Source organism: Penicillium chermesinum (assembly GCF_028974085.1).
Source record: "Penicillium chermesinum strain IBT 19713 chromosome Unknown utg000008l:1.0-1752722.0:1.0-1753981.0, whole genome shotgun sequence".
Taxonomy (NCBI): Eukaryota; Fungi; Ascomycota; class Eurotiomycetes; order Eurotiales; family Aspergillaceae; genus Penicillium; species Penicillium chermesinum.
In genome coordinates, this window is record NW_026695318.1 from 200,982 (window position 1) to 224,024 (window position 23,043).

At 50.3% G+C, this 23,043-nt stretch overlaps 9 protein-coding genes across 9 annotated transcripts; 6 read left to right on the top strand and 3 right to left on the bottom strand.

Annotated features, from left to right (window-relative positions):
* Positions 1 to 656: 656 nt before the first annotated feature.
* Positions 657 to 1,661, bottom strand: N7468_009859 (uncharacterized protein; the record flags this gene model as incomplete). Its single annotated transcript, XM_058479154.1, has 1 exon — positions 657 to 1,661. One exon carries the CDS (start codon positions 1,659 to 1,661, stop codon positions 657 to 659), a length of 1,005 nt encoding a protein of 334 aa, XP_058325722.1.
* A 5,187-nt stretch (positions 1,662 to 6,848) lies between these two features.
* Positions 6,849 to 7,277, top strand: N7468_009860 (uncharacterized protein; the record flags this gene model as incomplete). Its single annotated transcript, XM_058479155.1, has 1 exon — positions 6,849 to 7,277. One exon carries the CDS (start codon positions 6,849 to 6,851, stop codon positions 7,275 to 7,277), a length of 429 nt encoding a protein of 142 aa, XP_058325723.1.
* A 932-nt stretch (positions 7,278 to 8,209) lies between these two features.
* On the bottom strand, positions 8,210 to 8,456 carry N7468_009861 (uncharacterized protein; the record flags this gene model as incomplete). Its single annotated transcript, XM_058479156.1, has 2 exons — positions 8,210 to 8,316; positions 8,366 to 8,456. The coding sequence occupies 2 exons, from the start codon at positions 8,454 to 8,456 to the stop codon at positions 8,210 to 8,212; spliced, it is 198 nt and encodes a 65-aa protein (XP_058325724.1).
* Positions 8,457 to 9,584: 1,128 nt separating this feature from the next.
* N7468_009862 (uncharacterized protein) lies at positions 9,585 to 10,543 on the top strand (the record flags this gene model as incomplete). The annotated part of the gene is made up of 3 exons (XM_058479157.1): positions 9,585 to 9,806; positions 9,854 to 10,307; positions 10,371 to 10,543. The coding sequence occupies 3 exons, from the start codon at positions 9,585 to 9,587 to the stop codon at positions 10,541 to 10,543; spliced, it is 849 nt and encodes a 282-aa protein (XP_058325725.1).
* Positions 10,544 to 12,186: 1,643 nt separating this feature from the next.
* N7468_009863 (fungal specific transcription factor domain-containing protein) lies at positions 12,187 to 12,984 on the top strand (the record flags this gene model as incomplete). Its single annotated transcript, XM_058479158.1, has 2 exons — positions 12,187 to 12,686; positions 12,744 to 12,984. The coding sequence occupies 2 exons, from the start codon at positions 12,187 to 12,189 to the stop codon at positions 12,982 to 12,984; spliced, it is 741 nt and encodes a 246-aa protein (XP_058325726.1).
* Positions 12,985 to 13,649: 665 nt separating this feature from the next.
* cgnA (collagen triple helix repeat protein) lies at positions 13,650 to 14,150 on the top strand (the record flags this gene model as incomplete). The annotated part of the gene is made up of 1 exon (XM_058479159.1): positions 13,650 to 14,150. The coding sequence occupies one exon, from the start codon at positions 13,650 to 13,652 to the stop codon at positions 14,148 to 14,150; it is 501 nt and encodes a 166-aa protein (XP_058325727.1).
* A 2,088-nt stretch (positions 14,151 to 16,238) lies between these two features.
* On the top strand, positions 16,239 to 16,514 carry N7468_009865 (uncharacterized protein; the record flags this gene model as incomplete). The annotated part of the gene is made up of 1 exon (XM_058479160.1): positions 16,239 to 16,514. One exon carries the CDS (start codon positions 16,239 to 16,241, stop codon positions 16,512 to 16,514), a length of 276 nt encoding a protein of 91 aa, XP_058325728.1.
* Positions 16,515 to 17,731: 1,217 nt separating this feature from the next.
* Positions 17,732 to 18,783, top strand: N7468_009866 (uncharacterized protein; the record flags this gene model as incomplete). The annotated part of the gene is made up of 2 exons (XM_058479161.1): positions 17,732 to 18,111; positions 18,207 to 18,783. The coding sequence occupies 2 exons, from the start codon at positions 17,732 to 17,734 to the stop codon at positions 18,781 to 18,783; spliced, it is 957 nt and encodes a 318-aa protein (XP_058325729.1).
* A 3,375-nt stretch (positions 18,784 to 22,158) lies between these two features.
* On the bottom strand, positions 22,159 to 22,684 carry N7468_009867 (uncharacterized protein; the record flags this gene model as incomplete). Its single annotated transcript, XM_058479162.1, has 2 exons — positions 22,159 to 22,181; positions 22,237 to 22,684. 2 exons carry the CDS (start codon positions 22,682 to 22,684, stop codon positions 22,159 to 22,161), a joined length of 471 nt encoding a protein of 156 aa, XP_058325730.1.
* Positions 22,685 to 23,043: the final 359 nt, after the last annotated feature.

Here is a 23,043-nt window from a genome sequence, read left to right on the forward strand (position 1 = left end):
AGAAAGGTCCGGATGAAACCGTTCAATTCTGCTGAAGAACAGTATAAGTACCAAATGTAACCTCAGGTAGCAGTCTTATTCTTCCTTCAATTGCTTTGGTGGATATAGAAGAAACTCAAATAGGTGATATAGTATTTTGGATGGTCTTGGCCTAGTGAAGCTTTCATCTGTCCTTCTGAGGGGAGGGGGGACTGTTTCTTCTGTCTAGGTATGGGCATGCAGCCTAGTGGGAGCCTGGGCTAATGTTCCTAAGGTCTCGGTGGTTTTGGGAGTTCCATCGACCGGAATCGTGTTGTTAAATGTCAGCCCCGGCGCACAGTCAATTTCAATCTGCAGCAGCCAGGTCACTATGTAAGAATTGGACCAATGTTCTGTACGACAGCAATTGTGGAAGCTTTTGCGAGTAAGCCTACTTCCGCGCTTATTGCGGCATCCCAAACAGCCATGGCCGCGCAACCTGGAAAGAAGTCTTTCCACTGAATACATGTGTACAGGAGCTGGGGGGTGCGGTCAACGCATAATTGCTTTGGAAGAGACTACACGGCCAAATAGATGAATTTAGATACAATGCTTGATACCATGCGACGGAGCCTACCCTCCCTGGGGTGACTATTTTTGGTCCCCGGCAGTCTTATCAGAGAGCCAACAGGTTCTGGTTAAGTATGATTAACTTGATTTCCCAGAATACGTTCAAGTAGCTCCCATTTTTGTAACGCAAGACCTTGCACTTCCTGAAGCCGCTTGTTGAGATCGACGCAAGGCCGCTCAGCACATAGCTTGCTCTCGCAATAAACATGCATGGAGACTGTGAGGTGCCGGGTTCTATATTCCAGACTATGACAAATCGCCTTGTCAATTCGGTCTTTTAGCTCTTTCCAGTTTTCCAGTTCTTCCATGCTCTCCGCCATGATCTCCAACATCTCCCTACTCTCTGGACCCTCGCTTCTGGCGGCAATCTCAGGTGCTGTCAGCTGTCTGACAGGATTCACCAGCCTGAGATCGCTATGCCAGCTAAGCCATTTTAGCGTCTCAAACTTCCCCAGGTGAATTGCTAACATCAAAGGACTGTCTCCATTCGACTTGGTTTCATCGCATAACACGGACGAATGTTTGTCAAGCCATTCCAGCATTGGTATAGGCTCCTCCTGGTACTTGACGACTGCATGCCACACCGTTTCTCCGTCTGGCCCTCCCGCGCTGTCAATATGAGCCCCGTTGCTCAAAAGATCACTAGCGCTCTCCGGAGTCATGCCCTGCCTGAAGTTGGAATAGACTTCTCCGAGGGCATAGGAGTCATCGCGGGTATAGGAGTCATCGAGGGTATAGGAGCCTTCGTCGGTATAGTAACCTTCATCTGTATAGGAGGAGTCTTCGTGGGCATAGGGCTCTTCGTGGGTATAGAGGTCTTCGTGGATATAGGGGTCGTCGTGGATATGGCTGTATTCGTCGGTACGGGACTCTTCGTGGGTATATGAGTCTCCGTCGGTAGACGAGTCTGGCACTGAGGGTATCTGGTCGTTCCCCATAGATTCGTCCGGGGATTGTAAGAAAATTGGAGTGCCGCAACCTCTTGTCGATGGCTTTTCTGGTGAGCCGGTCCAGCTGCAGGGAATTAGCTGGGGCGAGCCGCGAGAGGGAAACCATCGACCTGAAGCCTGCATGTGCTCGTGCGAGGGCACGACAGAAGCAAGTGCGAACGTGAGTCATTGTGTTGGGAAGTTCACGGGCGTGTGAGTTGCTTGACTGCTGGGTTCAAGTATGCGGTGACCTGTCGAGGCGCTGTTGCCTTTATGGGCAGAGATGGAAATAGGTGAGTGAAATGGATTCTGCTTCAACCTGGAACCCGTCAGATAAGCAGCGACTATATGTATGATCAGCTGGACTTAGTGTCGACATTGGCAAGGGTATTAGGGCGGATTCTATCCTTGACTCCATGCCCATAAAGTATGCGTATGTCCTCCCTCGATGGGACCATACCATTCCAGCGCTCAGGCTCTACCACATCAAGCACTTCTGTGACGAGCGACCGGCTCCACGCGGGCAAGGAGCTCCGCTCGCCACTGTGGATCGTGACCGTGTGTCTGATCTCCCCGACGGCTAGATCGTCGTAATCACGGCGTCTGCGCTCATGGGCTAGGGAAAGGATTATCTAGAACAGGAAGGCGATCGCCATCACAGGCCCTAGGAACCTGGGCCTCCGGCCCGGTCAATTCTCATTGGTGAAAGTGGAGGGCCCCCGGGATAGAGCACTGAGGCCCCTCAATTTCATTTTTATTTCTAGGAAATAGGGCTCATGTAAGCATCTTGCGCAGGGGTCCATGATCGGCCTCCCAGGAGCAACAGCCGCAGAGGACAGTACATGCACATGTCCCTCACACATTGGCTGCTCTGGTCGCTTGCTACCCAAAAGATTTAGCATTTACTCTGGCCCAAGAACATGGTAATTACACACTGGCTGCACGCACTCAGCAACCAAACCTTTAGTTTTAATGGCTCCGTGGGCAATCCACTCCATATGCCGGAGTCCTATAGGCTGGGCTCTCCCCATTAGATTACACCATCCAAGAAAGGTACCATGTCCGTCGGCTACGCGAGAACCCACCCCCCCCTAGGGTCGGTGGTAGGATGCAGGCGAGACAGGATCGGGGTTGCATGCATGTGTCTATCTCGCCTATAATGCCAGGGGTCTATGGAATGATGACGTGCATGAGGCCGTTTTGTTGCGCGTTGCGTCTGTCTATGACACGAATGACTGGGTCAACAGGACGGCAACGTCGGTGTGCCCAAGACGCTCTCCATTGTGCGTGCCGTAAACGTTCCATCTGGACCCGATCCAAGCTTCTGAACCGTTCAGTGGATTTCAGTGGCACTTGGCTTAGGTGAGGTGCTTTGATTGGTTGGGCTCCGCCTGATATTAATTTCCTTCTGGATCGTTCACGCTTGTCTCGTGCTATATAACGAATCGATATCTCACTTCTCATAGAGCGTCCCGTGTTCATACTGTTCTGGTGGTTCTTGAGGTCAACGCTAGGGTATCTGGTATCGCATAAAGCCTCTTCCAGATCAGTGTGCCTTTCAAATCAATCCATCCCCCGGTGACCCCGTAACCCTTTCTCTTCCGTGGTAGGCGTGACCCCTAGAATGTTGAGATGGGAACAATCATGAGCTAACATGTAAGGGCTATCGTGCTCTTAGTGTATCTCCAGAATCACCGTCGATGGCCTACCCTTTGTCCCGGGATGCGTATAGCCCCGTGAAGCCGCCATTCCCATCATCCTTCCCACGGCATTGTGAGTTGGTTTCTCATTTCAACCCACCAGCGCCACCGCGAGGTCAATTTGAGAATGGCAGTCACCGGAGCTATAGCCAGTCGGCTCTGTCCTTGTCCTTACCGCAGATAACTCCATCTATAGCATCGCGGGCAACAAATCTTCCCGCACAGCAGCCCGCCGCCTCCCCCTACTGCCAGCTCTCCATCAGCGTCCCCTAGGAGCACGCCCGACTCCAGTCACGCCGCGGGTATTCCCGAGTCGAATACTCCCTCAGCCGACCTTACCACAAGACCCAGCGCCAGCGGGTATCAGCAATGAGCTCAATATGATCGAAGTCATTGTTGATGAGTCGGGATCTGCAAGCCAAGCTGAAAAGCGGAGAGCAAACAGAGAGGCATCACAGAGATTCCGTCGGCGGAAGTTTGAAAAGTCTGAAACGGAGCGCCTCAAGGACCGTGTGCGGGACCTCAAAAAAGAAATGAAAACCCTTCGTGAGTTAATTTCTGAACGAGACCTCCTTCGTGAGCTAATTTCTGAACGAGGCCTCCTTGTTGACCGATTAAACGGCTTATTGCCTGCTCACACGTCCTTAAGGCCGCATTCTCCACCTGCTCGACCGTCTTCGACCTGACATTTTATTTCCCATAAACCTAACCCATCACCCTGTTCCTCAGCGTTTGCTATGCAAGTTGGGCCTGTAGTTAGGATTTGCGAACAGCGAATCTTTACTATGGAATCATCTATAAACCCACCAGCATCATGAGATCGTTCCCAGTTGCCAACATTAGAGTTGCATCTCTTTGGCGAAGCTGGTATAGCTTCCCCTGCGCCTGTATTCAGAGAGTGATCTTCACTAAGCAGTCGAGAAATTGATTCAAAAGAAATACCATAGACCTTTTGAGCCGGTAATTCCTCTCTAGCCAATCTGAAGAGGTATAGGAACAATTTCCTAGAGAGCTTTTCATAAATCTTGCTTTTGTCTCTAGGACGCACCCCTGCGATATTTTTACCTGCCTTGAACTCGGGGACCTTCCTTGTCTTGTCAGATATCAGTCGATTCCCGGGGCCGAAAACCTGCCTAGTCAGACTGATTAGGACAGATTTGAGCTCATCATGTTCTATACCGATTCTCTCTGATTAACTATATTACTCGCTGCCCTGAAACGGTCGGGTAGGGCAAGGGCCTCCCGTCCAGAGTGCCTAAGCGATGGTCTAATATAAGTCCCTAAAAAACAACATCGTCCCGGTCCGTGAAAGAGTTTATTCGGTTTCAACCATCAGTAGAGACTTCATGGGGGAGTAACTTAAGTCCTGGTGCGCAGAAGCATCACCGGTAGGCCAATCTGAATCGAATTTCCCATTTAGGGATGAGAAAAGAAAAAGGGACAGCTATCTACAGACAAGCCTCGGATATATTGCGACCGGAACTTGAGTCCGCAGAAGTAGAAGTAGAAAAATCTCTAGTTCATTTAGTACTCCATGCGTTGACTCTTGGCATACTACGAAGACTTACTCCAAAGAGGGCAAATGTACTATTCCTGGAATTTCACAACTTCCACGAGACGAAGGAATAGCATGCACTTGGCTTGGACCAGGCTCATAAATCCCTAGAGTACAGGAATCTGGTCTTGCGCCGTACTGGTCTTGAGTTGACGCATCTTTGGTTGATAACCCAGAGGGTGGTGTAATGCTCTCTGATGGCTTTGTGGTGCTAGATTCGAAAGTGTCATTGCCGTAGATCTCTGTCGAAGAACGTTTAGGAGTGGGAACTTGTGACTTCATTTCAATGGTATGGGAATTGGTGGGAGAGGCAGGTACTCTGCGAGCAGAATGGGATGAACTCATTGTATTCGGCACTGAGTACTTGGGTCCCGGCAGGCCTTTCACTCGTTGTGGCTCGAGATTGGAAATTCCGCCTGTATCGGCAGTGCTGTTAAACACTGTGCATGCTTCTTCATTGCTTACATCGCTCAAAGTTTGCCGATGCAAGGCGAGTGGACATGCCAATGACTGAAAGAAGCCGGAGAAAGAATCAAAGATCCCCATATTTAGATGGATGAAATGGTAGGTCTGTTTATGAGGTGATTGGTGATTGGTTTGATCTATAAGTACTGTGATTCAAGACGCACCCATCCTGATGAAGGGTCAGGCGCAATGTCTACTCCACACTGTGATCTCCCCTGCCGTGCTGGACCCGTCGCCCCACATTTAGTAATCTTGAGCATGTATAATTAGTTACTGCCTACATGATTGTGAACGTCTAGTTTGCTGAATGTGGGTCTCACACAGGCGCATACGTAGATGTTCGAGCTGCAGGAGGGAGTCTGTAATTTACGGTATAGATTTATACAGTAGATTCCTTGTATAAGAAAAGTTATGTATATTTGCCAAGGAATAAATAACCAGTAATATAACAGTATTTTCCGACAGTATTTTAAAGGGTAACTCTCAGCTGTATATTACCATACACAGATACGGTACCTGTTATAATATATGGTACTGTTACTACTGTATTACTAGTCGCTTGTATTTCTCGGCGTATACTTATCTATGACTGTCAGGAGTCAGGACCAAGGCCTCCGAGCTATCGCTGGACAACTATGATAGGAGTCTTATGCGCGTCGTCATTCCATAGACCCCTGCAATTATCGGCGAGATAGATGCATGCATGCCACCCTGATTAGTCTTGCCTGTATCCTAGCACCAATCCTTGGGTGAGTGGGGTCTTGCGTAGTCGACGGGCATGGTCCTTGCCTTGGACGATGCGACCTAATCCTGCCAGCCTAGCCTATAGGATTCGGGGAAACGGAGTGGATTACCAACGGCTTGTTTTCTACTGTAAGCGTGCGCAGTTAGATTGTAATGAGCACTTTTTTAGGCCAGAGTCAATGTTGAAGCTCTTGTGCAGCAAGCATCCAGGGCAGCCAATTTGTTAGGGACTTGTGCATGTACTGTCCTCTGTTGCTGTTGCTCCTGGGAGGCCGATCATGGACCCCTGCGCAAGATGCTTACATGAGCCCTATTTCCTAGAAATAAAAATGAAATTGAGGGGCCTCAGTGCTCTATCCCGGGGGCCCTCCACTTTCACCAATGAGAATTGACCGGGCCGGAGGCCCAGGTTCCTAGGACCTGTGATGGCGATCGCCTTCCTGTTGCAGATAAGGTTTACTTTCCCCTAGTTCATGAGCGCAGAAGTGGTCCATACGGCGATCTAGACGTCGGAGAGATCAGACATACGGTCACGATCCACCGTGGTGAGCGGAGCTCCTTGCCCGCGTGGAACAACGGGTCGCTAGTCACCTAAGTGCTTTGTGTGATGGCACTGATAAGGCCACCCCCGGAGGATGTGGAGCATATGGCCAGGGGGCGTTGAGGGCAGAGTTCACCCCAATACCCCTTTCTAGTGTCGAGACTACGTCCAGCCGATTAGTCGCTGCTTCTCTGATAGTTTTCCGGTTGAAGCAACATTCATTCACTCATCTCACCTCTGCCGAAAGACAGCAGTACCTCGACAGGTCTTCGCATGCCTCGACCGAGCAGCTGAGTGACTTGCAAGCCCGCGGAACTCCCAACACAATGGCACACGTTCGTAATTCCTTCTGTCGTGTCATCCCACGAGTACGTGCAGTCATTAGGTCGATGGTTTCCCTCTCATGGCTCGCCCTGACCAAGCATCCTCAGCAGCTGGATGGGCTCGCCAGAAAGACCGTCGACGACGGGTTAGGGCATCCCCAGCCCTCTTACAATGCCCTGGATGAATTGATGCGCGATGAACAGAAATCCTCAGTACCAGAGTCCTATGTCGATGGAGACTCTGGTACCGGCCAGAGATACTACACTGGCGAGAAACCCCATATCATCGGCGAATACTCTATCGGCGAGAAAATCCCATACCAAGAAAGAACCCTATACCGACGAAGAACTCTATACCGACGAAAAGAAGTGCTACCATATGGTGAGGACTGGGAAGCCAGAGGCTCATGGTCTTTTACAGAACGCCACTGAGTTTGAGCTAGCGGGGAGGACCAGACGGGAGAAACAGTGTGGCATGCGGTCGTCCTCTACTACGGTGACGACAACGAGGCCTTGGAACTGCTGAGTTGCGTTCCCAAAGACTTATTTGTGAAGTGTGACACGGTAAATGGGGATGGTGAAACTCCTTTGATGCTCGCATCTCGCCTGGAGAAAACGAATATGGCAATTTGGCTCAGCGAACATAGCGACCTGAACCTAGTGAATCCTAAAACCGGGCAGACAGCTCTGGAAATCATCGCCAAATGCCAGATATTGCAGAGTGTGGAGGTGTTTAGAACTATGATGAACTGCATGTTACTTGATCACCAAGGGCAGGGACGTGCACGCCGAATTCCATTTGCAATTTGGAAAGGCTGGCAGCAGCATGAAAAATGCCTCAGATCAAAGATGCGTCGGCAGGACAAGGATTATGCAGGTGATGGCCAAGGAGACTGGGACTATAGTGAATACTTGGCGGGACTTTCAGAAGCAGCTCGGATAAGAGATCAGACGTTCGAGATCTATGAGCAAGCTATGGGAGAAAAGGTATATACAAACCTTGGACACCTTTTAGGCTGTCCCAGGCCAGAGTCCGCTGCATCGCACAACATCTTTCCCACATCATCTTTAGGTACACCTGTCTGATAATGCATTCTACCTCAAAAATTCTCCTGTAGATAGTCTTGCGAGGCCCTCTGCTTCAAACGATAATTCCTCCATACTGGATAGAATAACGTGTCGGACCTGCACCAGGCCCACCAGAAAAAGGAAAGGAACGAAAGAATTCAACGACAGTCACCTCGGCCATGGGAAGACAGATAGGTGGACGGGATGAAGGGGTTCGAAATAAGAAGAAATCTTTGTACTTCCTGGGAGCGTCCTCTGTGTTTGCAGGTCTGTTCCTCCGGTCGTGAGGGAGAGGGTTACTGATCCCACTCGCTTGCTGATATTGTCGCGGCGGTAGTGGCTTCGGAAGTCTTAAGTGACACCGGGTAACGAGCTATGTCCACCAAGACATATGTGTCCATACCTGGTATGGTGAGTAAGCGGTATAGTAGGAATACTTTGGTATCACGTACTCGCTTTTCCTGCAAGATACTTTTCCTCCTGTTCTCGGACCATGTAGATCTCATCTAGCACCACTAGCCTCTCGACAGGGGGGGTAAACATGTCCTAAACTGGCAGTGGTTTGTCGAAGCTTTTGCGCTATGATGCCATGGCTGTCTTTCAGCTCGCACAGTATATGTACCAACAACGCTACACGGTCTGGCTTCGTGAGTACAACAGAAAAAAATGCGTCACCGAACACGCCGTACCAGGTTTTAACATGTGATCCGGTTCCTTGTGCGGGATACCTGCCGGCCACCATTCAGGTTTGGTGAGTTCAGGATTCGGACTCTGTGTGGTATTCGCTTGCGCCCATTGTAAGGAAATTTTGTTCGCTTGTTTGGCTCTATGAGTTCAATATATTGCAACCTCAGGTAGCAGTCTTATTCTTCCTTCAATTGCTTTGGTGGATATGGAAGAAACTCAAATAGATGATATTTGGATGGTCTTGGCCTAGTGAAGTTTTCATATGTCCTTCAGAGGGTGGGGGAGACTGTTTCTTCTGTCCAGGTATGGGCATGCAGCCTAGTGGGAGCCTGGGCTAATGTTCCTAAGGTCTCGGTGGTTTCGGGAGTTCCATCGACCGGAATTGGGGTGCCCCTGGCGCATAGTCAATGTCAATCTACCGCTGCCAGGGCTACTACGCAAGAATTGGGCCAATGGCCCATGCGACAGCAATTGTGGAAGCCTCCCGAGCTAGCATACGTCCGCGGTTATTGTTGTATCCCAAGCAGCCATTAGTCGTACAACCTCGAGAGAAGTCTTTCCACTGAATATACGCGGACAGAAGCTAGGGGTGGGGTCAACGTAATTGCTTTGGAATAGACTACACGGACAGATAGATGAATTTAGACACAATGCTTGAAGGATACCATGCGACAGAGCCTACCCTCCCTGAGGTGACCCTTTTGGCCCCCAGTCGTCTCGTTCAGAGAGCCAACAGTTTCTAGTCAAGTATGATTAACTGGCGTTCCCAGCACACGGTAAAGTAACTCCAATTTTTGTAATGCAAGACCTTCCACTTCCCCAAGCCGCTTTTTGTCGTCGTCGAAAGCCTGCTTAGAATATAGGTTGCCCGTGCGGTTAACAAACATGGAGAGCTGGAGGCGCCTGGATTTAGTCTCCAGACCATCCAGAATCGCCTTGTCAATTCGTACTCTTAGCTTCTCCCACTCCTCCAAGCTCTCCGCTATGCTTTCCTTCTTGATGTTGTTCACGATCTTCGCCATGATCTCCGTCATTATCTTCAACATCTCCCTACTCTCTGGGCTCTGGCTTCTGGCAGCAATCTCAGGCGCTGTCAGCTGCCTGGCAGGATTCACCAACCTGAGGTCGCTGTTCTGGCTAAGCCATTCTACCGTCTTGACTTTTCCCAGGGAGATTGCTAACATCAAAGGGCTTTCTCCTTTCGATGTGATTTGATTGCAGGACGCAGAGAAATGATTTTTAAGCCATTCCAGCATTGGTACAGACTCGTCCTTGCACTTGACGACTGCATGCCACACCGTTTCTCCATCTGGCCCTCTCGCTCTATCGATCTGAGCTCCCTTCCTCAAAAGATCATTAGCCCTCTCCGGATTCATGCCCTGTCTGAAGTTGAAATAGACTTCCTCGTCGGCATGGGAGCCTTCGTCGGTATGGGAACCTTCGTCGGCGTGGGAATCTTCGCGGGTATAGGGGTTATAGGAGTCTCCGTCGGTATGGGAGCCTTCGTTGGTATAGTAGCCTTCGTCGGTATGGAAGCCTTCGTCGGTATGGGAACCTTCGTCGGTGTGGGAATCTTCGCGGGTATAGGGGTTATAGGAGTCTTCGTGGGTATGGGAGCCTTCGTCGGTATGGAAGCCTTCGTCGGTGTGGGAATCTTCGCGGGTATAGGGGTTATAGGAGTCTCCGTCGGTATGGGAGCCTTCGTCGGTATAGATGTCTGTCATTAGAGGCATCTGTTTGTCCCCCATAGATTCGTCTGGGTGATTGTAGTAGAGCCGGGAGTGCCCAAAGTTTTTGTCGACGATCTTTCTGGTGAGTCGGTCCAGCTGCAGGAGATGCTTAGCTGGGGCGAGACACGAGAGGGAAACCATCGACCTGAGGCCTGCACTTACCCGCGTGAAGGCACGACAGAAGCGAGTACGAACGTCTGTCAGTCCGTTTGAAGATTCGGAGGCTTGGTGGTCACTCGATTCTAGGTTTCAAGTATACCTGTAGAGGGCTGTCGACGTATTGCTGCCTTCCTTTATAGGCAGGGGTGCAGGTGAATGAGTGGAATGGATTTGCTTCAACCTGGAAATTGCCAGAGAAGCAGCCACTATATGTAAGATCAGCTGGATTTAGTGTCGACGCTAGCAAGGGGTATTAGGGTAGACACTAACCTTGAGGCCATGCCCATATGCTCCACGCTCCTCTCGATACGGCCATACCGTTCCAGCTCTTCAAGCTCTACCATACCAAGCAATTTTGTGACCAGCACTCGGTCCCACGCGGGCAAGAGCTCCGCTCGCCACTGTGGCTCGACCGTACGTCTGATCTCCCCGACATCTAGATCGCCACCGTCAATGCGGTGTCCACGGTCATGGACCAGGGAAATAAAGCCTTACCAGAAAGGCGATCGCCATCGCAGCTCCTAGGAACATGGGCCGGGGACCCGGTCAATTCTCATTGGTGAAAGTGGAGAGGGCCTCGGGCTGGAGCACTCAGGCCCCTCAATTTTCCTTTTTAATTATAGGAAATTGGGCCCAGGTAGGCGCTGATCGGTCTCCCAGGAGCAGGGCCAGAAGCAGGTATCAGCCAAAGACCTTTAGCATTGACTTGGGCCCGAAAAATTAGTCTTACAATCTGACCGCACAAACTCAGCAATTCGGCCGTTGGTCAAGGTTGAACGACCCAATCGGTAATCCACTCTGTTTCCATAACTCCTACAGGCTGTACTTTCAAGTTTAAGTCACATCGTCCAAGAAAGGTATCATGTCCGTCGAGTACGCGAGGAACCCACTCACCCTAGGGTCGGTGCTAGGGCGCAGGCGAGACAGGATCGGGGCTGCATGCATGCCTCTTTCTACCCTAAAATTCAAGGGGTATCGGGGATAATGACGTGCATGAGACCGTTTGGCGTGCGTTGATCTGCTACGAGAGTGACTTTGTCAACAGGATGGCAGCTTTGGTGTATCTGGGACATACTTCATTGTGCGTGCTCTAGACATTCCATCCGGCCCCGGTACCAGGAATTTGGGCTTTCCATGGTTTTCAGTGGTTCTTGAATTAGGCCAGGTGTTTGGATTGGTTGGGTCCAACATGATCATTATTTTCTCTGGGTCATCCACGCTCGCCTCGCGCCATGTAACGAGTCGATACCTCATGGGGAGTCCCATATTCGTGCCCACTCTTGCGACCCCTTGGGGTTAATACAAGGCCACTGTACGATGCTTAAAGCCTCTTCCAAAGCAGTGTTACTTTCTTATCACCTGCGCATTTTGGACTCGTCTGCAGCTAGAAAGTGATCTTCTTGCCGAACTTGATATCCCGTCAAGTGGTATTTCTCGCTCAGAAAGTCGGATGGGCCTTCCGAATGGACAGCGCAGTTTGGGCTTTCCGGATGATAACGTTCATGATCCCATTCTGACTATGATGTACTACTCTTCACAAATCCACCTTCGGAAGGTCTTGAACACACTGACCTGTATAAAGTAGAGAGTACGAACCCCATCGCCATGGATACAACACGTTTTGGCATCTTACTAACGATCAAATAGAAGCGGGCGCAGAATCGCGTTGGTCATCCAATGCCCAGGAAGCATTAAGTATGAACCTCGAGCTCTGGCGCAACAGCCTTCCAGACATCATGAACTGGAAGGACGGACAAGAGATTTCCGACGATATCAATGCTGCTCGCATGCGAGCAAAATACTTTGGTGCTCGGTATATTATCCATCGCCCGCTCTTATATCGCGCTCTCCATTTTGGCCGCGCTAGCACTCGCGTATACCCAATTGGCCAGGCCGCTTTTGACTCGCCCACGAGTTCAGCAACTACTTCTCAGACACAGATGTCTCCATCCGTCCCTACCGGCGGCCACCGAGCCTCCGGCATGGCAAGGACACTGAGTGATTTGGGCAGTGCCCCAATGGCTACTACCTCTTTCCCCAATGGCTTGACGCGTCCTGAGGTCAAGCTCGATGATCTACCATCCAGAATTCGGCGAGGCTGTGTCATCTGTGTCGAATCTGCCATAAAGAGTACAGAGGCCTTCGGCGGCATCAAGGATCGACTTGTAGTCACCAATATCTTCGGCACAGCTCATGCGTAAGTGCCACCATATTCCCAGGTCAGTAATTGTTTCATTAACCGCATACTCTGCAGCCAATTCGGAAACATGCTCGTCCTGGCCGCAGTATACCACTCCGGACTCGGAGAACTCGTCGAAGGCCCGAAGCTCAAGCGCCTCCTTCGCCGAACAATCAAGTTCTTGATCCGCAATGCACACATCTCGCCAACCCTCCGTGCCGATGCGAAGATTCTCACCGAAATCTATAAAACGACCTTCCCCGACGAGCCACTAGATCTCTCAGAACACCCCAACAGGCAGCACCGATGCCTTTAGTCCACTTACACGAAACATTAGGCCTACAGCTTATGTTCGACGAACATACTATAGTGATTGAGCTCCAAATATGACTGCGCTTTATCTCGTGCACTCTTCTCTATATGACCTTTCAGCTACTGGCGAGAATCAGCGTCGCCCAGCTGAGCTTTCACATGTGTATTATTGATTTTCATCATGCCTCAGATATGCGTGGACCTTATGGATGGATGACCTCTCAGGTGCAGTATGGCTTTCATCATCTTAATTGATAAACCATTGATCATAACACTATATAGTCTGTCATTTATTCCTCAGTTTCGCTGTCTGCTATTTGGATTTATCAGTTGGCTTATTCGATATTTACCATTGGTCCCCGATAAGAGCTTCGGGCTTGTAAATACTGTACGATAGGCGGTTGAATAACTTCAATTCACTTTTTTACTTTTCAGATTCGTAGAACAGGAACATATGCATAGATGATAATACGTTGTGAAGCGAATAGAGAAAATGAAAGAAAGACAACAGAAGAATAATCAGGCCTAGTCCTTTCGATCCTGAATACAGGCTGGGATTAAGCAGATGTCTTGAAAGAAATTTTAGCACCTTAAGCGTCGTCCTCTCTTCCGCAACGATCTAGTGCGATTGGTAGAAGTGCTCTCTGATGGCATTGATTTGTTCCGAAAATGAGGGAGCTGGGAAGACTGGGAAGACTGGGAAGATTTGGGAAGATTGGGAAGATTGGGAAGATTGGTACTGGGAAGATTGGGAAGACTGGGAAGACCGGGAAGACTGGGAAGACTGGGAAGACTGGGAAGATTGGTATTGGGAAGATTGGGAAGATTGGTAAGATTGGTACTGGGAAGATTGGGAAGACTGGGAAGACCGGGAAGACTGGGAAGACTGGGAAGACCGGGAAGACTGGGAAGACCGGGAAGACTGGGAAGATTGGTATTGGGAAGATTGGGAAGATTGGGAAGATTGGTACTGGGAAGATTGGGAAGACTGGGAAGACTGGGAAGACCGGGAAGACTGGGAAGATTGGTATTGGGAAGATTGGGAAGATTGGTAAGATTGGTACTGGGAAGAAGGGGAAGACTGGGAAGACGGGGAAGAAGGGGAAGACTGGGAAGATTGGAAAATTTCGAGCTTTCATCGACTTCACCTCTCAAGGGTGTCGTACATAATCTCCCGAACCAAGAATATCAGGAATGCTTCCAGCATTATGCGCTCGCTCATTTGAACGCATTTGCGTGAATTTTTCTCAGCCACCATTGCCTCGCCACACCTTGGCAGGGTAGCCACAGGCTATACATTACATAAACAAGGTGGTGGGGTCCACGGGTTGGGCAATCTTCTCAACTGCCTGACGTTAAATGACGATAACTTCGGATCCTTCTCTTCATCTGGATCAGTGCGGTACGTTCGCGATTTTAATAAGGACTACCCTAGGGTCTGGTAACAATAACTTTTGTTCCTATTCTACATTTTGTTATACTGACCCGTCGTGTAGACACTGGCGCCTGAAACGGTTTTGGGCCTTGTTGCATCGAGCGGCTAAGACGATGGACCAACTATCAGGGGAGCAAGTGTCGCAGGAAAACTTGGTACGCTCGATAATTCCGAAATTACGACAGACCATTCTAAGCCTTTCTCTAGCGCAAGGGTTGGAAAAGCCTGGACGAATCTGACGAGGATGCTTTCTTCGAGAAATATCTTATCCACCAATTTCACAACATCAACGCCGAAAATTTTCCGAGGATGCTCTATTACCTGAATTGCCAAGACATAATATTTTCAGGCGATGAGGGAGAAATATGGAAAACACAAGGTAGCGGTGTGATCCACCTTCCTCCGGGAGTTTCGGTCTTTGCAAGGCTTGGGAAAGTGAGGGTCGTTGAACAACATTCGAGATGAAGTATATTCAATAAATTGTGATTTCCGTGTCTCGGTAGGGCTCATGCCCCGAAGCAGGCACGCATATCGATAAAAATATTACCGGGATGACGCCTTTTGAGACTGGAATCTGTTGAGAAGTAAGGCCGGCTTCAAGGTTTTACTTTGACTCCTGTATATAGAGTTCAAACTGCCCTCCTAAGGAAGGCAGCGATCAGTTCAATCACGAGGTACTTTCACTTCTCTATTCTCTGTGTTTTCTGCTATTAATCTAAGGTAGCCAGCCCGTCAAGTTTGTACAGCCTATTTGCCAAGTGGAATCCCGCGTGGAAACCTATGCGCAAGTAAATGGTACCGTAGTGAGGTTCACCTCTCCACAAGTGCATTGTTACACAATCCGTTGTGTCAATGAGAAGGTTTTTCTTTTCCCATTGTCTTAACTGGCTGTCCTCGATGCTGTCAAGTAGTTCGGTGTTGAAAATGGACGAAATAGTGGATACGGTTGCACCCTTCAAAGTGAAATACGCACAATCTAGAAAGAAAGAATCAGAGAAGAACAGAATTAGTCAAGAATGAGCGATGAGTATTACCGACGCACCAATTTGTGAAGACTTGAGACTTTGAGCGCCATGGGCTTGATCAATTGACATGGAGTCAGAGGAAGGGCTCAACATGATCGATGCGATACTTTGACTTGCAGAAGGAAAAAGAACTTGAGCCAAGTCAACCACAGAGCCAACACTAATGCTGACTATGATATCTTGTTGTTTATGGCATGGGACTTTTGTCTGAACGCCAGAGGTCAAAGGCCCGTTCTTTCCCGAGATTATCTGGGCTGGGGAGCATTGAACAGCGCTGCAAATAATGTCTCCGAATATACGTTGTATCGAAATGAAATCCGAGGTCTCTAAGAGCCAATTCTCTCGGCTTTCGGCGCCAGTAGTCGGTGGTCTTATTTCCTCAAAAGATTGTATAAAGCGTTTGAATCTCGAGTCTTGTTCGAAATTATGGCACCGTGCGATGTGCGTGATGGTTGACCAAGCTTGACCAGAGAAGGTGTATCTCGATCGTTTCAAGTGATTCTGTAGAAACAGCACGACGTCAAAAGTTTCACATTGCCTTGGAGAAATGATCAAGATAAAGGGAATAAAAATGAACGGTTCTTCTTCGAGTACTCGGAGATAGACTTCGGACGCCTTTTTGCGCTGGTATAGGCTTCGATAGTCATGCCTTGGTCTCCGACCATTTTTCTGTCGTGGTCTGTGCTCTGACGTAGGCCCGAAGGCTATAGGTAAACGCTGGGCGAGTATTTTAGTCTCAGTAGCCGTTATACCTCTGCGTCCGCCAAATTGATCCCTGCATTTATAAATAGCTGACAGATGAGGCACCTGCGAAGCCATTGGGAAGACTGGGAAGATTGGAAAGACTGGGAAGATTGGAAAGACTGGGAAGATTGGAAAGACTGGGAAGATTGGGAAGATGGGGAAGATGGGGAAGACTGGGAAGACTGGGAAGCTCATCAAATAGAAGACGGTGGCTGGCGGCTACCGGGCCAACGTCTCCAGCCAATCGTTCGAGGCAGTTCACCGGATCCTCTCGCTTGGTCGGGAGGAGTCGGGTTGAAAATTGGCTTTACTGTCAAGCTTGGAAACTAATTTCCCCTAAGTGTGCTCCGATTCCAACTTCGCTGTAAAGAGACTTTGGCATGCAAACGGAGGGCTTTTGGATTCATAATGACTTTTATTATCACAGGTGTAGGCCTCCTACAGAAGCATTAGTCAGCTGGGCGGAAATGCCTCATGATCCTTTTATAACTTTGCGCTTTAACCGTATTAGGCTACGGATCCGGTCAATCTATCTATTTTGAGTTTAGCCCTGTGAAGGGATGATTACCACATCCCTATTTCTGTCACGGAACAATGGGATTCGACGGCACAGAGCCGTCGAATCGGCGTCGAAAGCACCTTTGAGGGTATATCGAGGCCCTTTGAGCCAAAGTCATGCCATTCAATGTCGATAGGTGGGGTCACTGGACCCTTCCGCATTCCTATTGGTCGGATTAGGGCTGAAACCCGAGCTGGGGCCAAACCCCCCCGCGAATCCCCATATAGAAGGGGCTGTTTTTTTAGAAGAAAGAGTAAGCTTTAGTCTTTGTTCAGACTGGAACCCTGCAGTGGGATCCCATCGAATATCATTGTCTCGCCTGGTCAACTGGTGCCACCCAAATCTGGCAGTTCCCTTACAATTCTAATGCTTCTCCCCGACCACCCGAGAATCGGTATCGATGGAGCGCCCACGCACACGCCAAACCGCTCGCGATAATGCACCTCCTAGTACTAGGGGGGACGAATCGACGACCGAACCTACCCCGTCGACCGCGCCCGCTCCGGAGGAGCCTACGGCCCAGGAGATCGAGGAGCTTCGCCGTCGAGTAGAAGCGAAACAGAGCTATATCGACCTCCAACAGCAACTCGAGGGACTCAACGCCACAGCAGCTGCGTTGGCACAGAATGTACCCCCCATCGCTACGAATGCCCCTGTCGATCACCCCGACCTCCGAAATCGCCTCCTATCAAAGGAGATTATCTCCGGATCTTCTATCTTGACTCTTCCATCCAAGCTCGGGAAGAATGGCTTCAGGACATACGCTTTTATTTCCGACTGAACCAGGAGTACTTCGATACCGAACAGAAACGTATCGCCTACGCAGTCACAAAGATGCATAGCCTATCTCGTCAACGTTGGTTCAACCATCTGGAGATGTAAGACGATAAAGGGGATGAACTCATGGCTAACTTCTCCGCCTTCGCTGATTGGACCTTGACCTTTTTTTACGAACGCAGCGACCGCGATTCCAGACAACTTCCGGAAGATGGCAAGGTGTCGACAGAAGGAGGATGAGAGCCCGAACGCTTTCCATTCGAGGCTGAGTGCCCTGGAAAAACTCCTCCCTGAGAAGCTCCCCGACCAAATAAGTGCTCTCCTGTTTCATACCCATCTGGTCCCCGCTCTACAGAGACGGATCGAGGAGCAGATGGAAGTCGCGAAAACCCGCGACGAAGCGGTGGCGATTGCCCAGCGAGTGTGGTCGGCATCCCAGCCTTTAGGGCAAGCGAAACGCCAGAACAATTTGAACGACCCTCCATACCCTTCTAAACGGGGCCGGAATGACACGAGCCCCCTGCAGGGAAGACCTCCCTCTCGTTCCTACCAGCAGGAAAAGGCGAATCAACCTGGATCCTCTAGTAATTCGTTGCCGATTCACCACCGATCGACACAGGCTATCTGCTATAAGTGCAACCAGCCGGGTCACATCGCCACATATTGTCCTACCCAATCGAGAGAAGAGCTCTCCGCTCGAGTACGGGAACTAATCGACGAAACGGATACGAAAAACGAGGAAGGGCTGTAGATTCGGCGACGTCTCCAGCCCCCTGGCCTTACGTACGGATAAAGTCGCGATTCCATACCCCTGCCGTTGTGGCGGGTTCGATCCAGACCAATATCGATCTGGACACGGGCGCCGAGTGCGACCTCGTCAGTATCGAATTCGTCCGTAAACATAACTTCCACCCGGCCAAGGCCTCTGCTCCCCGCCTTGGCGCTGTGGGCGAATTGAGATGCCCTACCTACGGATGCTATACGGTCCCTATTGTATTGACCGATTCCAGGGGGACTATCCGCCGGTTCGAACGGGTTTGTATAGCGGTAGAGCGGCGTCTCACGCCAGGAAGCAGCCCCGTACTCCTATCCATGACCTTTTTCGCCGACGTCGGCGTACATATCTATATCCACGACTCTACCTCTTTTTGGTTCGAGGTCAATTCGAGGACAGTCCAACTTGTGTCGGCGCGCCAGTTCGAAAAAGAAGTGCGGAACTGCGCATATGTCTACGTCGTAGTCCGACTTCCAGAGGAAGTTTAAAAACCCGAACACGCACAAATCCAGAATGTAACGTCTGGTTCAACCTCGGATCCGCCGATCCTACCCCCCCGAATTGGACCTATTTCGGGACGTGTTCGAGCCTGGAAAGTCACAGAGCCTCCCCCCGCATAGGCCAACAGACCACATATCGAGTATTACCGGGAGAACAGCCTCCATTCGGGCCTATTTACCCACTCTCACAGAAAGAATTAGGCGTCCTCCGCGAATATATCGATGAAAATATCAAATTGGGGCGAATCCGCATATCCCAGAGCCCTGCCAGAGCTCCAACCCTCTTCGTACCCAGGAAGGATGGGAGCCTACGGCTTTGCGTGGATTACAGGGGACTCAACCGCGTTTCGGTTCGGAATCGCTTTCCCTTACCACTGATCACGGAAATATTGGACCGCCTACAAGGAGCTCAATGGTTCTCGAAAATAGATATCCAGGACACTTACCACCGGATCCGTATCGCATCCGGGGATGAGTGGAAAACCGCATTCCGAACACGATATGGCCATTTCGAATACACGGTTATGCCATTCGGCCTAACGAATGCGCCAGCAACGTTCCAAAGCTATATCCTTACCGCTTTGAGAGGGCTTGTGGACTACATCTGTACCGTTTACCTCGACGATATCCTGATTTTCTCAAAGACTCGCTCGGAACACACCCGCCACGTCCATCAAGTTCTCCAACGAATGCGGGAATTCGAACTCTACGCGAAGCCTTCCAAATGCGTTTTCTATCAATTCGAGGTCGAATTCCTAGGTTTTATCGTGGGGCGGGACGGCGTACGGATGGACCCCGAGCGAATCGAAGCCATCACGAACTGGGAAATCCCTACCTCCTATCACGAAGTCCAGGTTTTCTTAGGGTTTTGCAACTTCTACAGAAGGTTTATCCGGAACTACTCCCTAATCGCGGTGCCATTGACGGCGATGCTCAAGGGAAGCAAGAACGGAAAGAAACCGGGCTCGGTTACCCTCAATGAAGAGCAACTAGCTGCATTTTATCGGCTCCTAGACGCGTTCAAAAAGGCTCCGCTCCTCCGCCATTTCGACCTCCAACAACCAGCCCGATTAGAAACCGATGGACGCATCCTATCCCGACCGAATCAGGAGGGGATCTACCACCCTGTCGCCTTCTGGTCGGAGAAGTTCTCCGAAGCGGAGCCCAACTACTCTACACCCGACCAGGAATTCTACGCGATTGTCTACTCGTTTAAGCATTGGCGTCACTCCTTAGAAGGGAGTAATCATCCTATTGAAGTTCTTACTGGTCATTCGAATATCCAGGCCTTCGTGAAACAACCGCACCCGAACGGACGCCAATCCAGATGGGTAATGGCGCTGTCTCCTTTCGACTTTGTTGTGAAGCACCGAACGGGCAAAACTAACCCTGCCGACGGGCTATCGAGACAGCTAAACGAGAATAAAGCCCCTAGAGACGTGTTTGCTAGCCTTCAAGGGCGGTTAGAGTCCACATTACCACTAAATCACGACAACACAGCCACTGAACTTATACCGCGGACAGTCGCAGAATATGGGGTTTCCCATGCTGCCAATTCTATACCGCGTACAGTCGCAGCATACGAGGTTTCTCGGCCTGCCATACCTTCTACCGCAGTGATCCAGGCGGTAAAGTCGAAATCCACAGGCGAATCCCTAGTGGATCTAGACCGAATGGAACCAGATCCAGATGAACTAGATACACTAAGATGGGAAGAGGAGTACCACCAGTGTCCAGAATCGGCCAATTGGGCCGCATTGAATGAAATGGGTCGCGCCCATATGATTCCGTTAAACTCGGTCCAGCTGATCACTGCCGAGGAAGTCCCATATCAAGAGAGGATTGGTGGCGATCTTTTGAGAGAAATTGCAAATTTACAGAGAGAAGACGGCCTAGTGTGCCGAAAGATAGAACACCTCAGGAGGGGAGAAACCTCCAATGTGTGGAGATTGAATGACGAACTGCTAACATATCGGGGGCGATTTTATATCCCCCCAGCCACAAACCTGAGGCAGGAACTCCTGAAAATCCACCATGACGACCCCCTTGCGGGCCACTTTGGCAAAAATCGCACATATGAGCTCCTCAAACACAAATACCACTGGCCTAATATGCTTCGAGATGTTACCGAATATGTAGGGAGCTGCCCTACCTGTCAGGGAACCGCTATCCCACGACACCAGCCGTATGGGGAACTCAATTCGCTTCCTATCCCCAGCAAGCCTTTTCAGGAAATTTCAATGGACTTCGTTACTGGATTGCCTCCAGTTATCTATCGGAAGGAGTGGGTCGATACGATACTAGTTATCGTCGACCGGTTCACCAAACATTGCCCCTTTTTCCCAGTCGCTTCAAGGATAACTACCCCCAACCTAGCGGAATTGTTCCACCGCGAAGTCGAACTCGTTTACGGGTCAATCGAGGGCATAGTCTCCGACCGGGGATCCCTATTTACCAGCGAATTCTGTTCGAAAGTGTGCTTTTATTCCAAAATACGCCTACGCCTATCGACAGCGTTTCACCCCCAAACAGATGGCCAAACGGAACGAGCAAACCAAACCCTCGAAAGATATCTCCGATGTTTCACGATAGAGGAACCAGTTACCTGGGCTAACCTACTACGAACCGCCCAATTCGCATGCAATAACGCCTTCAACGCCTCGACGAAACTTTCCCCTTTTCAAGCCCTATTCGGGTACGAAACGAACTTCCAGCTCCGAACAGGAGACATCAGCCAGCTACGCCAGTGCCCCTCAGCCCTAGGCCGAGTCGAGCGTATGAACGCCACAAGGGAACAGGTCATGAAATATTGGGAAGCAGCTAAAGAGAGCCAAGCCAAGTATTATAACAGAAACCATGCCAAATTGGACCTGAATCGGGGTCAACTGGTCATGCTATCTACTCGGAATCTACGGCTGAAGCTGCCAAGGAAGCTCTATCCTACCTATATTGGACCGTTTCGTATCCTCGAGAAAATTGGCACCCTGGCTTATCGACTCGCACTACCTTCCCAATATAATAGGCTACATAATGTGTTCCCGATACAACTACTGGAGCCATGGAAAGGGCGTAGAAACGAGCCCGATCCGTTACCAATGCCGGAACTGGAAGATGACGATGAATGCGAACTCGAGGAAATAAAACAAGAAGAAAAACTCGACGGCGAAACATGCTTTCTGGTCAAATGGAAAGGGTGGCCCTCCGAATACAATCAATGGATTCCGGAATCGGATATGAACGCACGAGAAATGATCACCAAATTTCGCAAACAGCAAAAGAAACGCAAACCCTGAAAATCGCTGTCGGGCCGCCAGCCATGGAGGGAGGATAGACCCCATCCCGCACTGATTCCACCGCAACTGCCTACATAGAGATTCCCGAAGCGCCTCCACGTATCCCGGATCGAGTCAGCTTGGTCCTGCGGGGCCCCATCTGCAATACCTCCCAGCGCCACACCCATAAAAAAGGACCGGATTCCGGCTTGAATCACGGGGAAGAGAGCATCTCCGGGCTCCAACCGCACGAGGGTATCCGCGAGTGTAGGAGGGGAACCCCAGTGGCAGCTGCCGCGACCCGTAACAGCTGGGGGGGACTGGATGCGAAGGGCGCGTTTCTGGTCAATTCGCTGGGAGTACGGGACCCGCTTCGCCCGACCCTCGGTCTTGTGGGACGATAATTTAAATCCGTTCTCGAGAGCGTGCGCCGCGATTGCCTCCGCCATCAGGCGGCCAAGGATCCGGGTCTCGTTATCGACCGCTTCGACGGCATTTGGGCCCCAGGTCATCCGCCCTGTATCCCCGAAGCCGATAGAGGAAGGGGAGTTTGCAGTAGGGCGGGCGTTATGGCCCCAAGCGAGGATGTCAATGAACGTCTGCCAATCACCCTGCATTCCCTCAGGAATCGGCAGGCACTGCGACCTCGGGCAGCCTTGACTATTACAGTACAACCTCTGCCCTCCAGTACTGTCTGTGAACTTGGCCTTCTCTTCTTTTATCAATTCCACTATATTTCTGTGATACGGTATCGCTGAAAGACGTGATGCCTAACATTTACATATATACATAGGCTTGGCTATCCAACCTTTCTATCACGAGCAGCCTCATTCCAGCCCATAAGGGCCCTGCCCAGTCACAGTGTGCTCCCAATAATTATGATTCACGTCGATTCCCAACGCCAGTTCCATATCCTAGAACAGATTTACACGAACCACTGGTCCGGAACGGACACAGAGAAAAGCCACAAACCACC